Source organism: Danio rerio, chromosome 8 (genome assembly GCF_049306965.1).
Source record: "Danio rerio strain Tuebingen ecotype United States chromosome 8, GRCz12tu, whole genome shotgun sequence".
Taxonomy (NCBI): domain Eukaryota; kingdom Metazoa; phylum Chordata; class Actinopteri; order Cypriniformes; family Danionidae; genus Danio; species Danio rerio.
Genome location: NC_133183.1, coordinates 57,487,884 through 57,505,894, shown reverse-complemented (window position 1 = coordinate 57,505,894; position 18,011 = coordinate 57,487,884). Strand labels below are relative to the sequence as shown.

The following is an 18,011-nucleotide window of genomic DNA, read 5'->3' as shown; positions in this document are numbered from 1 at the left end:
TCAAGGTGCCTGCTTGGAGTACTACTTTTGTTAAAGTAGAATTATAAATTTTTGCCATTGGTAATAATCAAAATGAACACTGTTAACCTTAAGGTCGTTACTTTAAATTCTATGTTAATTCAACCATGGCTGTTTAGTTTCAATTCGTGTATAGTAAGTTGATTAGGGCAATGGGATTCGATGCAATCAACTACCTTAGGTTAAGATTGCATGTAAAACAGATTAGAGCATGATTCAGTCAATGCAAAATGGATAAACTCATGCTTTATCTTAAATCAGGGGTGTCCAAACTCAGACCTGGAGGTGTCCTGCATATTTTAGTTCCAACCGCAATTAAACACACCTGAACCAACTAATCAAGCTTTTTCTAGGTATGCTAGAAACTTTCAAGCAGGTGTGTTGAAGGAAGTTGGAGCTAAACTATGCAGGACAATGGCCCTCCAAGAGTTTGGACACCCCTGTCTTAAATGGATTGGGAATGCTGTTTCATGTTAAACTCTGTCTAAGAAAACAGCATGTATTTTAAGGTTATCCATTAAAATTGATTTGTTTGCACTAAAGCTGCAGGCCCTCTGAAATCTATCATGAAGAGGAAGGATGGGAGTGGTGCTGGTGCAGCTTCCAGCAGCGGCAAAAAAAGCTTACAATTTGTCGGGATTCTAAATGGAGGGTGAGTTCAGTTTTTATACTATATCCAAAAATATTTCATAGAAGTACAATAGAAAATGAAAGTAAAAAATGATGCATTACAAAGTGCTTTTACCACGGTAAAATCAGTATCAAAGACTCTTGAGTGGCAAAAACACCAATATGTTATAGACAGTTGTTAAATGTATATGTACATATGTAAAATAATCTATCTTCTGTTAAATAATACATGAATTTAGAGCTGCAAATATCAATTTAGTCTTTTCTTATGTATTAATTTGTGCTCTTTAAAATAAGGTTATATTAGTTATTGTATTTACTAACATGACTGATTTACTTATTGTTCATTTCAACATATTAGGGTTGTCACATAACTGGAATTCAGTACCAATCCATACTGAAAACGTTCATTTCCTGCCAACATTTGAGCGATGTTGAGTGCGTTCTTAAACAGCGCTGATTTGCCATTGTGTTCACATGCTCAACAGAAATGACTGTGATTGGCTGTGAAGGTCATCAGTTCATCAAACTCACTGCTGTTTACTGAATGTAAACACAGATACAGGGATAATGGATCATTTGAAAGTCACGCCGATCAGCTGGTTTCTCTATAAGCTGACATACGAGTGATCTGCTGATGAATTGGGGCTTTAAAACGCTCCAGTGTCCCGGTATCTGTGTTTACACTCAGTAAACAGCGGTGAGTTCAGTAAACTGATCACGACCAATCAGAGTCATTTATGGGTTTAACAGCTTTCAAATGTCAGCAGGAAATCGAAGTTTTTAAAAAAAATTGTATCGATTGGTACCGAATTCTGCGACGCAGTGGCACAATAGGTAGTGCTGTCCACTCACAGCAAGAAGGCTGCTGGTTTGAGCCTCTGTTAGGTCAGTTGGCAATTCTGTGTGGAGTTTCATGTTCTCCCTGCGTTTGTGTGGGTTTCCTCCGGGTGCTCCGGATTCCCCCACAGTCCAAAGACATGCGGTACAGGTGAATTGGGTAGGCTAAATTGTCCGTAGTGTGTGTGTGAATGTGTGTGTGGATGTTTCCCAGAGATGGGTTGCAGCTGAAAGGGCATCCGCTGCGTAAAACGTGTGCTGGATAAGTTGGCAGTTCATTCCCCTGTGGCGACCCCAGATTAATAAAGGGACTAAGTTGAAAAGAAAATGAATGAATGGTACCGAATTCCAGTATTGTGATAACCCTAACATTTACTAATACATTATTACAATCCAAAGAATTGATTGTTAAGATAGGGATAAAGTACATCCAGGCGGTTGTTATCACAGAATAAAGCCAAGCATATTGGCTGTTATTGTGCGAAAAGACCACCTCAATGTTTTTTTTTTTTCATTTATTACACAGCGACTTGGCATAAAATGTTAAAAAAAAAAACTTGACACAAACATTGTACTGAGGCATGATAGTTTGACTGAAAGCAAAGCTGACAGAAACAAAAACAGCTGAATGGAGTATACACTAACCTACGTATTATTCAGTCACAAGATAGCATGGAAGAGTCAAAAAAACGTATATAAATACGAACGTGAACGTATTCACTGACTAAAAATTATTTAAAGTACCAGGATGAGCTTGTGTTATTAGTTTCAACTGGAAAGAAGGTACTTTGGAATGACCAATCAGCATTGAGTATTATATGTTATATCATTAGTTAATGCACTTTGAATAAACAAGGACTGACTTTATTTTCATTAACTGACATTAATAAAGATGAATGAATACTGTCATGTTTTGTTTATTGTTTGCTCATGTTAGTAAATAGATTAACTAATGGAGCCATATTGTAAATTGTTACTTGCTATTTAACTGAACTAAACTGAACTTAAACTCTGAAAACTGAACTGACGCTGTTTCAGTTGACTGTAATCTTCTATTTGCTGCTTTGACATAATCTACATTGTAAAAGCGCGATAGAAATAAAGTTGAATTAAATTATTTAAGTATGCATAATATTGAATTTCTCCTTAATTCTGTCAGGTATGAGTCGACGTCTAGTGAAGAGGAAGAGGAGGAGGAAGAGAGTTCCTCTGATGGCAGCGAGGCTGGTGCTTGTTCAGACAGCAGTGTGGAAGAAGCAGCAGCTCTAGAGGACACGTCTGATGAAGAGATGAATATAAATGCGGATGAAAGTGATAGCGATGAAAACATGCCAGCAGGGACTGAAGAGTTAAAGGATCAGGCAGAGGAAGTGAAGGAAAAGTAAGTATATGACGTTTTTTTGTGTTGACTGCCATAGCCATATCACTCTGCAGCCCAAGACCGGTTACTCACTGAAGCTAAGCAGTGCTGAGCCTGGTCAGTACCTGGATGGGAGACCACATGGGAAGACTAGGTTGCTGTTGGAAGTGGTGTTAGTGAGGCCAGCAGAGGGCACCCAACCTGCAGTCTGTGTGGGTCCTAATGCCCCAGTATAATGAAAGTGCAATAGGAGATTTTGGAAGATGCTAACATTAGCCTGATAGCGCTAAAAGCCTACATCCCACCTGGCAAATAGCTTGATAATTGGACAAATTTATTTAGTTCCTACACACCTTCCACAAAATATTTAAATACAAACAAATACAATTGGACTACTTAATTTAATGATTGTTAAGGATTAATAATGGGCAACACGACATATGTATATGTATATATACAGTTGAAGTCAGAATTATTAGCCCCACTTTGAATTTTTCTTCTTTTTGAAATGTTTCCCAAATAATGTTTAACAGAGCAAGGAAATTTTCACTGTATGTCTGATAATATTTTTTCTTCTGGAAAAAAGTCTTGTTTTTTTATTTCGGCTAGAATAAAAGCAGTTTAAAATTTTAAAAACACCATTTTAAGGACAAAAATTATTAGCCCCTTTAAGCTATATTTTTTTCAATAGTCTACAGAACAAACCATCGTTTTACAATAACTTGCCTAATTACCCTAACCTACTTAGTCCCTTTATATTATTATTATTATTATTATAAAGGCTTTGCTCGGAAGCAATCATGCAAACCAGGTTCTGCTCGAAAATGGCTGTCTTTGCTCAGCATCAGGTGCACAGCACATGATGTTAGGCAGCAAACTTACACAAAAGTGTCATAATACTGCTAATATGTTTTTATTAATTTATGCATACGCAGTGAATGTAAGCCTGCTAACTGATCAAATGATAGAATATGTAAACTTATATATAAAAATTATATATATATATAATATATAATATAATTAAAAGCTTCGGTGTTGATCCGCAAAGGGCTCTTTTTTTGGTTGGCCAATCAGATGAAAAAGGGTATTTCAGCACCGCCTACACGTGTATAATGAATTTTAAAGTTGTTTATCTGTTTTCCTACTCTAAATTAAAAAAAAAAATTAAATCTAGCCAAAATCGTCCATTTTCTTAGTCTTCCTTTTTTTAGTTTGAAAACGAATATGAAATGGACGGAAGATTATGACCCTGATTATGATTGTCTCAACAATAACATCATGAGTTTTTTTTAATGATGAAAACTTTGTGTATAGATGTGGCTACTGAGAACATGCGAGTGACCACACGCACCACACGGTACAGCACAAAATGGTCATTTAATGCTTTTTATTTTTGACTTTAAAAACAATAAAAATTTAAAAAAATATTAAAACAGTGGTTAGCACTGTCGCCTCACAGCTAGAAGGTTGCTGGTTCAAGCCCCGGCTGGGCCAGTTGCCATTTCTGTGTGGAGTTTGCATGTTCTCCCTGTGTTGGCCTGAGTTTCCTCCGGGTGCTACGCCTTCCCCCACAGTCCAAAGACATACACTATAGGTGAATTGAATATATTAAATTAGTTGTAGTGTATGAGTGTGTGTGAGTCAATGAGTGTGTACTGCGTTTCCCAGTATTAAAAAAAGATAGCAAATACTGTGGAATTGTAATTGCTCTGTTAAACTTCACTTGGTAAATATGTAAAAAAGAATAAAAAATATATAAATCACAGCAGGGCTAATAGTTTAGCCTTCAGCAGTATATATGTACTTGCATGTAATACACACAACTATAAATGTTTATTTTTAATCTCACAGGTTTGAACTTAGCTCCAAAATGCGTGAGGCTTGCCTTATTTTGAAGAACCATCTTAACGACGGAGAAAAGGCTGTAAAGAGTAAAGAAGTGGTGGGGTTACATTTCAGTCATTTCATTTTCACTGTGGATATTATTCCTGATTAATGATTTTAAAATGTCAAACGCGATAATAAACTGTTGGGGTTATTGTTGTTCTGTCCTATAACGCAGTTGTCCAGCACTCATAGCGTTCAGCTGGAGTGGTTTCGAGTATCCAGTGCAAAGATGGCCCAGCCATTACGTGTGTCAAATTACCTGATGGCGTTCTCCGAGGTCTCCCCCGTCCTGCTGGAGCACATTGTCAACATGACCGACGGCAACGGCAACACTGCTTTACACTACAGCGTCTCCCATTCCAACTTCGCTGTTGTGGACCTACTGCTTGACACAGGTTACTACAAATTACTTAAGACTCTCAAACACTCTAAGACACACATACACTTTATTTTCTGTTATACTCCATTTAAAATCTAAAAACTAAGCTAATTGTTCAAATGTCAAAGACTGTGATAAAAAACAATCCACAATTACTTCTTATATTGAAAACAAGTCATTTTTGTTTGTTTGTATCACCAAATCAGTGACATCATTTATGAACGTGTCAATTAAAGAGTCAAAATTCTGTATTTAAAAAAAACATTTAGTAGTTTTGGATCAGGACTGAGGTAATTAACAGATTTATGCAGAAAAATACAAATCTGATACGTTTTTACAGCAATTTAATTTAGTGCATGTTTTTATCCCTAACATAACGAAAGGGTAGTAAATTTGCTCAGTGTGTTGTTGAGTTTTTTTTTCTTAATATGTGTAAAAATAAATAATGATGCACCGATACCATTTTTTTTTAACCAATCCGATCCTGATACCAAAATTCGGAGTATTGATTATGTATATTAACAGGAACAAATAGTCTTGGAGAAAGTTTTTCGTGTTGTTATGAACGAGACACGCTGTTTGAATTGTGAATGAATGGAGAACAATTGACAGGCGCGGCGGGAAGCGCTGAACTGAACATTTATTTAACCACGTGAATATTCATCTGTACTTCACATTAAACTATAGAATAGATTTAAAACATTTGGGATATAGTAGGCCTACATGACAACTTTCTAGGCCCTTTTAATAGGCTGCCTTCATGGCTTTTGTTTGCTTATAAATTACACAGAATATAGCACACGCACAAGATCGGATTTGGATCGGTTCCAGCTAACAGATACCTGATCCTGCAAAAATATACGATATCAAACCGATATCTGATCCAAGTATCGGAATCGGTGCATCCCTAAAAATAAGATTTTTATTCCACTAGCTGAAACACAGAAAAAGTTGTGGCCAAATTAAGACTCGAAATGTTTTTGAGACATCCCCAACAGCACAAGACTGATATAATCATATTTAACTTCTTTACAGACATAAAGTTAACGTAGAAAAATGCTAAGTAAAGATCGTTCACACAAAAATGAAATTTTACTCACCCACAACTGGCTTCAAACTGAGTTTCTTCTGTTAAACACACAAAAAAGGTAATTTGAAGAATGTTAGAAACCGGTAACCATTGAAATACATTGTGTGAAAAACAAAGAAGTCAACGGTTTACGATTTCCACTATTTTTCTTGAATGTTGAACTTTTGTGTTCAACATAAGAAAGAAACTGAAGGACGAGGAACATTTGGATCAGGAACATTTAATGCTTTTTAATTTTGTCTTAAAAAATAATAATAAAAAGTGTAAAAGAAAAAAAGTATATTAAAACAGTGGTAGCACTGTTTCCTCACAGCAAGAACGTCGCTGGTTTGAGCCCTGGCTGGGCCAGTTGGCATTTCTGTGTCGAGTTTGCACGTTCTCCCAGTGTTTGCATAGGTTTCCTCAAGGTGCTCCAGTTTCCCCCACAGTCCATATACATGTGGTATAGGTGAATTGAATAAACTAAATGGCCCATAGTGTTCAGCATAAGAAACTGAAGGATGAGTAAACGATGACAGAGTTCTCAGATTTGTGTGAACAATCCCTTTAACTATATACTCCAGGAAACTGAGTCATGCATATTCAGTTGCGTGTGTGTGTGTGTGTGTTGATGTGCAGGCATGTGCAATGTTAATCAGCAGAATAAAGCCGGATATACAGCTGTGATGCTGGCCGCTCTTTCAGCAGTGAAGGAGGAGGATGAAATGGCCGTGGTCCAGAAACTCTTCCGTCTGGGAAACGTCAATGCCAAAGCCAGCCAAGTAAGACACATAGCTGACTAGATCTTCATCTGTGACTAAGTCTTCCTACATTACATTTTTTACCACATTTTTACTATAAAAGTCAAAAACAAAAACCCTGTTATCGTTCATCTATCTTTTGGTCGTTTGATTTTTCTTTACAGAAATGGGTTTTGAAAAACAAAAAAAAGAGCCATTATCAGAATTATTAGCCCCCCTTTGAATTTTTTTCCTTTTAAAATGTTTCCCAAATGATGATTAACAGAGCAAGGAAATCAAGGCCTGTCTGATAATAGTTTTTCTTCTGGAGAAAGTTGTTTTATTTCGGCTAGAATAAAAGCAGTTAAAAAAAAAAAGCCTTTTTAAGGTCAAAATTATTAGCCCTCTTAAGCAATATTTGTTTCGATAGTCTCCAGAACAAACCATCTTTATACAATAACTTGCTTAATTACTTTAACCTGCCTCGTTAACCTAATTAACCTAGTTAAGCCTTTAAATATCTCTTTAAGCTGTATAGAAGTGTATTGAAAAATATCTAGTCTAATATTATTTACTGTCATCATGGCAAAGATAAAATAAGAAATGTGTTTTGAAATGTGTTGAAAAAAAAATCTTCTTTCCATTTTATCCAAAATAAAAAGTAACGGGGGGTGGGGGGGCTAATAATTCAGTAAATAATTAAATCATTTTAAATTTGATATATATTAAGATTAATCTCAGTGTAATCTTGGAATTAATCTAGAATCAAATGGCTCATTTGACTTCTGCCGAAGACATCCAGATTATGTGTGCTTCCCAAATAATGAAGAAAATTACGTCTTTGAGAACGGGTTTCTCAAGCCAGGTGGCGCATTAGACCAGGGGCTCCTGTTTCCAAAATGCATCACAAACTGCTTGAGAAACTGTTCTACTATGATAGCTGGTGATGAAAATAAATGATGTTCAATAAGATGTACTTGTGTTTACTAACTGTTTATTCAGTTAAACATGAATTGTGAACTGTAGGCTTACATAAGCTCCAAACAACGATTTTTGATAACCTTAATCCGACTAAACTCATAACTGAACTAAACAGAAATGGAATTAAGACATGTGGAGTATGCAGATATTAGTGGCATTACTGAAGTAAAAACCACGCTCAAACTATTACCGTCATGTAGGACTTTTCACTATATTTTCTCACAAGATCCACACACACAGACACACACACACATCGCGAAATGCGAAAGTTTTTTTCTTTTCATTCAGCGCACGTTATTAAATTCCACAACACTTTCACCAGTCCTTCCTCCTTATTTGCGTCTAATACCTCAGTTTGTCACAGAGGCATGAATGAAATGTTCATGAGTGAATGTGAAACTGCCGAACTGCAGTTAAAGTCACCCAAAATTACAGGAAACTCTTACATGAAAGCACTTCACGTAAACACCTTAACTATATTATTTACTATTAAGGCAAATAACTAGACTACAGATGTCCATTTAAGCGTAGTTTAGCTGTCTTCAATCTCAGTGAAAGATTCTGAAGGGCACTTTTTAGTCAGACGGCTCACCGATTTGACTTCATTCACGGTCATTCATTTTAAAAAGCACTCGCTCCATTTTATTTGTATATGTTTTACTCGAACGCATAAACTCTACAGGTGCCTGATAGTTAGATGTGTAGCTAACATTAATCAGATTCACTCTACTGAACTGCATCCATGTTAGCACGTCACGTTTGATGTGATAATTTTACAATAGGAATACACACAGGTTCGGTGACTCGTTCTCGCCACCTACAGTGCAATTCGGTCAGGTATACATCCGCGCTAAAATATCAAGGTGAAAGTCATCATAGCTTGCGTAGAATAGACCCAGCTCCCAACCCAACTTCGAGAATAGATTAACAGCGACATTTTTTTAAGTGTCTCGCGTCAATGAAGCATGTTAATTACAGCCCAGCACTAAGACGGCACGGTTTTTGCATCTGAACTCTTCATATACAGTATATACATACATATATATGTTTTGGTCTGTGTGTGGTTCTAGGCAGGACAGACTGCTTTGATGCTGGCCGTCAGTCATGGGCGTCAGGAGATGGTGCGAGCGCTGCTAGATTGTGGCGCTAATGTGAACATCCAAGACGATGAGGGCTCCACCGCTCTAATGTGCGCAAGCGAACACGGTCGAGCTGAGATCGTCTCCTTACTGCTGGAACAGCCGGGGTGTGACATTTCAATCGTCGACAATGTGAGTACTACAAACGGGGCATGGACTGAAAATCTGGGCCACATTGACATTTTTTAGCGTGTTTTTTCTCATTTTTTGGCTGATTTTTACTTTCGGCCAAAAAAAAAAAGTTAATTCAGAGTGTCTGCAAGGATCTGAAAAAGTATTAAAAGGTGATAAATCAATTATAAGAAAATTAAGGCCCTTAAAACGTATTAAAAAGTCTGAATTGTGTTTTTCAGAGGTCTTAATTTTTGTTTAAGCGCTGTCACAAGTGTTTGACATTGACATTTATTTATTGTCCTCCTAATATTAATAACCGTGTGCTATTCATGCGATGTTCGAGCTGGAAGCTCCTCTGTCTGGGTGGTGTCACGTAATTTGCGACAGACACAGGGAGGTGATGTGACGCTCTACACATGTAGCGAAACCATAGAGCGAAACAGACGGCAAAATGGGAAAATGTAGGTTTGCGCACTCCTGGTTGCAGATAGACAAGTTTAAACAGCGACTGAAGCTTGTTGCTGAAAACAACCGCATAATTTATTCTTTCAGGCTTTATTTCTTCCGAGCTTATTCGAGTTCTGTTGCGTGGTTGTCCTCCATTGATTTATTTACGTACAACTGTTTATTAAGTTAAAGGTTTGAGATACTGATTACAACTTGAAGTAGCGATGTGGTCTTAAAATATTCTGAGAAGGTCTTTAAAAAGTCTTAAAAAGGAATTGAAATTACCTTTAGGATTCCTGCATATACCCTGTAATTGTCAGTGGCTGAAGATTTGGTACATCTCTACTACAAACACAATACAGAAATACAGAAACACACTACAAATAACGCAGACCACAATGGAAATGTGTCAGGAAACCCCAAAAATTGAGGAACCAGGCTGCTTCCTGGATGCAAGTGGCATTAAAAGCCGCTTATAAATATATAAGCAACAAGGAATTGTATGACCAGGATCTTAAAATAAATAAAAAGCTCAGCTGTCAGATCTCCGACAACAACGTTGACTTTAAACAGGAAGTAGCTGGATTTGTCAGTTGGACACTTTTCCATTGTGGTCTCTGCTATTTGCAGTGTGTTTCTGTTTTTGCATGACTTTACGCGTGTGTGCTGTTGTCAAATTGATAACGTTTTTTCAAACTGCTGCCACCAGTTGTTCCGAAACAGAGATTACAAATGTTACATTGTTACTCTTTGCTCTTGGTGCGGTTCACTTTCACACTGCCAAGTTTCTAATCGGACCACAAGAGCTAAAACAACTCACGTGTGAGTAAACTCTCCTCACATTGGTCAGTGTCAGGGTTTATTTTGCAGAATCCGGCTCAGCTGTCAGTTGAGGTGGTGGTTTGGTGGTGTTTGACAATGTGCGCGCGATGTGTCTGAAGATTGAGGAGAGATGCAGTGGGGAGGGGTGAGAAGGGTGCGCGACGTAGCCTATTTGAGGACCGTGAGATTACCGGAAGATTATCACTCATTTGCAGGCATCCGGAAACTCGCGAAAATTCCCTCTCTACTCATAATTCTCTCTTCATATAGCCGTATGCCTATTACATATCCATAAAACAGTGATATAACCGCGCTCGGAACCTTGGGTTACTCACTGCAATCGATCCGCTCCAGAGTTCGTTTCAATCGAGCCGAGACCACCTCATTCAAGCGATCTCGGAGCGATTGATTTGTTGCGGATCCGAGAGCGATTTGTGGTTTCACATATGCTAAACGAACCGCACTAACTGGGCAAATGAGACAAGTTCCGAAACAAAAGTGTAGGTGTGAAAGCACCCTAAGACAGTCCAACAATGGCGTTATGGACTTAAGCTGTGCATCATCTCCATAAAGATGAAATGAAATCCTATACTTTCTGCAAATAGACCCTAACGGAAGCAGATATAAGGAAAACAGAATAGGTCCAAGAATAGAATCCAGCGGTACTCCACATGAGAGAGATGCTGATGAGGACATACACTCGCCTAGGCAAACAGAGAAGCTTCTGTCAGATAAATATGACCGAAACCATTCCAAGGCAATACACTTAATACCAACACAGTGCTCTAAACGAGAAACTAACATCTATACAAATAAATCACAAATTAAATGAACACATAGAGGACAAATAAATCGACATATTTGAATGTGTTTTATTTAAATTGTGTACTGATTCAGTGGAGGTAGAGGTCACTTCCTGTTGCCTTTATATGGCATCCAAAGAAAGTGTGTTTTCTTAAATTATTAAAATATTGCTCTGTTCCTTTAAATCAGGGGTGTCCAAACTCGGTCCTGGAGGGCTAGTGTCCTGCTGAGTTTAGCTCCAACTTCCTGCAACACACCTGTCTGGAAGTTTTAAGCATACCTAGAAAGAGTTTGATTAGCTGCTTCAGGTGTGTTTGATTGGGGTTGGAACTAAAATACGCAGGACACCGGCCCTCCAGGACCGAATGTGGACGCCTCTGCTTTAAATCTTAAACTATAAAAAATTTACTGCAAAAAGAAACAAGTCATACCCTGAATGTCACTGCACTTTTAGCTTGACAGTTCATTATGCATCGGCTTTTTGTTTCTTTAGGATGGCAGTAATGCTCTGTCCATTGCTCTGGAAGCGTCCCACAATGACATCGCTGTTTTACTGTACGCCCACATGAACTACTCAAAAACACAGGCGGATGTAAGTCCTCTCTCACACACACACACACACACGCAGCAGAATCTGAGCATGAGTACTTTACAAGTCGTGTATGCAGAATGTCATTTCTGTTATTATTATGATTCACTTGTGTCGTGCATCTTCACAGTAAGATCATATGTTGAGAATGTGATTATCTCATTAAATATTATTCATATTTCATGTGATGTTTCGAGTTTATTTTAATAATTAGTATTGTTTTAACGCACTGTGAACACAATAAAATATAGACTAAAAGAGTAAAGTTCATAGACAGACTTTATGGTGTCTTGAGAAAGCCTCGTCTGAAAGTTTGAAGTAGTTTTAAAGTTTAAATTATTGAAGCAGATTTTAAACAGTGTGAAACAGTCGGCATAGATAGAGAACTACATATATATTAGCATGTTTCCGGTAAGGATTGGCATGTTTCTCGCTAGGCGGTTGATAGGGGGATCTGAGTGGTTGGTAGGGTATTGATAGACAGTTACTACGGTGTTCTGAGTGGTTGCTAAGGTGTTGTTTGGATGTTTTGACTGGTTGTTGAGGCTTTGCTAGTCGGTTGCTAGGTTATTCTAAGTGGTTGATAGGGTGTTCTAGGTAGTTGTTAAGGTGTTGCTAGGCTGTTGCTGAGTTGTTGCTATGCAGTATTGAGTAGTTGCTAAAGCATTGCTAGGGTGTTTTTGGTTGCTAGGGTGTTCTGAATAGTTGCTAAGGTCTTGCTAGGTGGTTGCTTTGGTGTGACTAGGCGATTGCTATGTTGTTCTGAGGGGTTACTAAAGCATTACTAGACAGTTGCTAAGATGTTCTGAGTGTTGCTAGGGTGCTTCAGGTAGTTGTTAAGGTGTTGCTAACCGGTTGTTAAGTTGTTGCTATGCAGTTTCTAGGGTGATTTGAGTAGCTGCTAAGGCATTGCTAGGGTGTTCTGAGTAGTTGCTAAAGCGTTGCTAGGTGGTTGCTAAGGTGTTGCTAGGTTGTTCTGAGTGGTTGCTAAGGTGTTCTGAGTAGTTGCAAATGCAGTGCTAGGTGGTTGCTAAAGTGTTGCTAGGTGGTTGCTAAGGTGTTGCTAGGTTGTTCTCAGTGGTTGCTAAGGCATTGCTAGGTGGTTGCTTGGCGGTTGCTAGGCCATTGTCAGGGTGTTTTGAGTGATGGCTAGGTGGTTGCTAAGGCATTGCTAGGTTGTTGCTAAGGTTTTGCTACACAGTTGCTGGGGTGTTTTAAGTAACTGCTAAGGCATTGCTAATGTTTTTGGTTACTAGGGTGTTCTGAGTACTTGCTAAAGCATTGGTAGGCAGTTGCCAGGTGGTTGCTAGGCAGTTGCTAAGGTGTTGCTAGGCTGCTAGTCTGAGTTTAATGAGCCTAACCTTAAGTCTGTATGACAGTCTGGTGGAAAGTTATGAGGTCCTATGCAAAGTCAATGGGAGTTTTCGAAATTTTCCAGTTCAGTTTTTCGGAAAACCGTAAGTCTGATTAGTTGGGAAAAGATATAGCAACCCGAGTCAGAGCAGTTTGGAGGTTTGGTGTTAGTTTGGTGGTTAAAGAATTTATGATCTAGGAAGAGATTCTGAGAAATTGGTCTCAGAAGAAGAAGACAGAACAATAATACATTTCTGTAGTATAACTGTGTTGGCTTTCTCAAGCCACCATAATTAAAAAACATTCATTAAAGAGTTAGTTCACCCCAAAATTAATTTCTCATATATATATAAAGATTTTAAACCTTTATGAGTTTCTTTCTTCTGTTAAACAAAAAGAATATATTTTGAAGAACGTTGGTTGCTGGAACCTATAAGCTTCCATATTAGGAAAACAAAAATACCATGAAGGTCAATGGGTGCCAGCAACCAGCATTCTTTAAAATATCTTCTTTTGTGTTCCACAGAAGAAACTTAAAATTGTGGGTGAACTGTCCCTTTAATAGGTTATTTTAGCTAATGTTAGCAAATTGAAAATTATTTTATGGTTAGCAATGACATTATGGGAAGTGTGTACTATAAATATTGCCATTATTAGCATGATATAATGATACATTTTATGATGTAACTTTAATTGTTATTATTATTTTCTTTTTGGTTGTTTAGGCATCACCTAAAGCAAACTCCCGGAGCCCATCCAGCCCTAGAAAAACATGGCCCTCGGAGTAAAAAAAGGGCATATCACGAGCAAAAATGGATATAAAACGAACTAACTAGCTTTACTGGAAGATTAACAAAGCCTATGTTACAAGTCATATATACTGTATTACTGAATATTCATTTTTACGCACATATTTAATTAACTATGCTGCAGCATAACTATGTAAAATACTATGTATACACGTTAATGTTTACTTTTTAATCTCCAAAAGGTGTATTTACTATGGTAAATGTATTATACCGTGATATCAGTGTTTGAAATAAGGTGTTTGGGATAAATCACAACATAGCTGAGATGTCATGTTGATTACAGGGTTCACAGACTTAACCTTTGTTTTGATTAGCGGTTTAGCTGCGATGTTTTGCTTGGCTTAGACAAACCCATCATTAAAAAGGGTTCAGACATATTGCTGAAGATTAAAGGAATGCTTGACTTTTTAAGAGGCCGTTTTTACACTTTCCAAGAGTTTGTTGAGTAATTCAGGCGATCTCTGGGTCTAGCGGGAGCACTTTTAGCTTAGCATACATTATTAAATCTGATCTATGCTGGGCTAAAACTGGTACCTCATACAAAGTTCTAAATGAATTTTAAAAAGTCAAGCTGTTTTGTATTCATGTAGCTAATCTATGTGTCGGACAGGAACATTTAGCTTAGCATTAGCTTTAAGATGCTAATGGTCATACCTGACTCTATGATATTCTAAGCTAAAAGTGCTCCTGTCAGGCAGATAGATGAGCTAAATGGATACAAAAACAGTTTGAACTTATATATGTGTCTGACAGGAGCATTTTTAGCTTAGCATTAGCTTTAACTTTTCATCCACTCTGAGGTAATTTTAAGGCTTAATGGCGGTCATTTTTGAGCAAGATGCTAATGGTCACCTGATTCTGTGATGCTAAGCTAAGCAAAAAGTGCTCCTGTCAGACAGAAATTGGTTAATTGGATTTATAAACGGTCAAACTGTTTTTATATCATTTAGCTTAACTATGTGTCAGACAGGAACATTTAGCTTAGCATTAGCTTCAGCTAGCTTCAACGTTTCATCCATTCTGATGTGATTTAAAGTCATTGGGTGTTTATTTATGAGCAAGATGCTTACGGTCATACCTGATTCAATGATTTATGCTAAGCTAAGCTAAAAGTGCTCCTGTCAGGCACATAGATAAGCTAATGAATACTAACTAAAACAGTTTGACCTCATCTGTGTCTGACAGGAGCACTTTTAGCTTAGTATTACCTTCAACCTTTTATCCACTCTGAGGTGATTTTAAGCCTTAATGGGAGTCATTTTTGAAAAAGATGCTAATGGTCATACCTGTTTCTATTATGTTCTGCTGAAAATGTTCCTGTCAAACACAGAAATTGGCTTGATGGATTTATAAAAGGTCAAACTGTTTTTGTATCTATTTAGCTTATGTGTCTGAAAGGAACATTTAGCTTAGCATTAGCTTTAGTTAGCTTCCACTCTGATTTGATTTTAAGTCATTGGTGTGTATTTTTGAGCAAGATGCTAACGGCCATACCTAATTCAATGATTTATGCTAAGCTAAAAGTGCTCCTGTCAGGCGGATATAAATGGATACAAAAACAGTTTGAATTAATCTGTGCCTTGACAGGATCCCCTTTAGCTTAGCATTAGCTTCAACTTTTCATCCACTCTGAGGTGATTTTGAGTCTTAATGGCGATCTTTTTAAGCAAGACGCTAATGGTCATACCTGATTCTATGATGCTAGGCTAAGCTAAAAGTGCTCCTGTCAGATACATAGATGAGCTAAATAGATACAAAAACAGTTTGACCTTATCTATCCGCTTGTTAAGTGGTGACGTGTTTGTGACGTATGTAATACTGTTTCCGGGTCCAAGTGGCCATTCATTTGAGTAGAGAAAATATTCGTTTATGATCACGTTTTATTCCTATTACACATTAAAGTTATTTTATATAAAATTATAATGTACACAACAATCTCTGGGCTTGCTACATAACAAATACCAAAAATGTAACTATTTAAAAAAAAAAATTATCACTTTCTGGCCATCGGATATTAGGCTTGGACATATATACTGCAATCGTGATTTTCGAAAGCCTTAAATCGCTTTGTAAACGTTTATTATTACCATTTCATGAGTCTCCCCTTTCAGTTGAATAGAGCGCTTGGACCCGGAAGTCGCTTTGCGTGACGTCACACTTAACAAGCGGATGTGTCTGACAGGAGCACTTTTAGCTTAGCAATAGCTTTAGTTAGCTTCAACTTTTCATCCACTGAGATGATTTTAAGTCATTGGTGTGTATTTTTAAGCAAGATGCTAACGGTCATACCTGATTCAATAATTTATGCTATGCTAAGCTAAAAGTGCTCCTGTCAGGCACATAGATAAGCTAATGGATACAAAAAAAGTTTGACCTTATCTGTGTGTCTGACAGGAGCACTTTAGGTTTAGCATTAGCATCAGTTAGCTTTAACTTTCCATCCGATTTTGAGTCTGAGTCATTTTTGAGCAAGATGTTATTTCATACCTGATTCTATGAAGCTAAGCTAAAAGTGCTCCTGTCAGACTGGTTAAATTTATAAAAGGTCAAACTGTTTTTGTATCTATTTAGCTGATCCAAGTGTCTGACAGGAGTATTTAGCTTAGCATTAGCTTCAACTTCATCCACACTGAGTTGGTTTTGAGCCTTAATGGCAATCATTTTTGAGCAATTTTTTGGATTTATAAAAGGTCAAACTGTCTTTGTATCCATTTACCTCATCTATGTGTCTGACAGGAGCATTTAGCTTAGAATTAGTGTCAGTTACCTTCAACTTTTCATCCACACTGAGGTGATTTTGAGTCAATGTCAGTCGTTTTTGAACAAGATGCTAACGGTTAAACCTGATCCTATAATTTATGCTAAGCTAAGCTAAAAGTGCTCCTGTCAGGCACATAGATAAATGGATACAAAAACAGTTTGGCCGTATCTATGTGTATGACAGGAGCACTTTTAGCTTAGCATTAGTGTCAGTTACCTTTAACTTTTCATCCACTCTGAGGTGATTTTGAGTCTTAATGGTGGTCATTTTTGATCTGGATGCTAATGGTGATACGTGATTCTATGATTAGCTAAAAGTGCTGCTGTCAGACTGAGATTGGCTAAATGGATTTAAAAAGGTCAAACTGTTTTGTGTCCGTTTAGCTGATCCATCTGTCTGACAGGAGCATTTAGCTTAGAAGTGGCTTTAGTTAGCTTCAACAATTCATCCACTTTAAGGTGATTTTAGTCAGTCATTTGAGCAAGATGCTAATGGTCAGATTCATTGATTTATGCTAAGCTATGCTAAACGTTCTCCTGTAAGTCGAATGAATTAAAAAAAACTGGTTTTGTATCTATTTAACTTATCTATGTGTCAAGAGCACTTTTAGCATAGCATTAGCTTTAGTTAGCTTCAACTTTTCATCCACACAGGTGATTTTGCCAGTTATTTTTGAGCAATGCTAATAGTCATAGCCTTCTAGATTCTATGATTTATGCTAAGCTAAAAGTGCTCCTGTCAGACACAGAGATTGGCTAAATGGATTTTAAAATAGGCGAACAACTGAGTTTCACCATTTTCTTTAATCCATTTAGCTGATTTATGTGTCTGACAGCAGCACTTTTAGCTTATCGTTAGCTTTAGCTAGCTTCGACTCTCTGGGGAGTTGTAAAATGAGCCTATTTCTAAACAAAAGTGGAGTGTTCCTTTAAGCTGAATCCTTCATCCTGCTGTTTGGAAAAACAAAACCCCTCAGTAATCATCCAACACACACACTGTGGCTACACCTGTGAACACACTGCGATTATGTGCTGTGTGAAAAAGGCTAGCAACAAACACCCACATGTACTCCACCCGTGTTTTATCCCGCAGAGATTTATGTTTATCCTCCAATATAATTCAATAAACCTCAGCCATTACTGCAATAGTCTGTCATGTCTGGATCCGTCACGTCGTCTTGACCAATCATACAACAGAACTTCACTTAAAGGGACAGTTCACCCTGCCTCATAATAACAAGTGCTGTTAGTTAACTCTATGATTCATAAA

The 18,011-nt window shown here is 37.5% G+C and overlaps 2 protein-coding genes across 6 annotated transcripts in view; one reads left to right on the top strand and one right to left on the bottom strand.

Annotated features, from left to right (window-relative positions):
• Positions 1–17,887, top strand: part of kank3 (KN motif and ankyrin repeat domains 3) — a 45,657-nt gene extending 27,770 nt beyond the window's left edge. The window contains exons 4-12 of one of the 4 annotated variants that reach the window (XR_012383741.1): positions 562–670; positions 2,648–2,869; positions 4,700–4,790; positions 4,911–5,130; positions 6,823–6,965; positions 8,975–9,175; positions 11,724–11,822; positions 13,898–15,038; positions 16,926–17,887. Coding sequence is in view for 1 of the 4 variants with exons in the window: in NM_001257149.1 (NP_001244078.1) it covers positions 562–670; positions 2,648–2,869; positions 4,700–4,790; positions 4,911–5,130; positions 6,823–6,965; positions 8,975–9,175; positions 11,724–11,822; positions 13,898–13,960 (1,148 nt within the window). In the remaining 3 variants the exon portion in view is untranslated. 4 annotated transcript variants of the gene reach the window in all.
• Positions 7,901–18,011, bottom strand: part of si:ch211-243p7.3 — a 38,298-nt gene continuing 28,187 nt past the window's right edge. For both annotated transcript variants that reach the window (XR_012384760.1, XR_012384761.1), the window contains one exon: positions 7,901–11,130. The gene's annotated coding sequence lies outside the window, so the exon portion shown is untranslated. The remainder of the gene's footprint in view (positions 11,131–18,011) is intronic.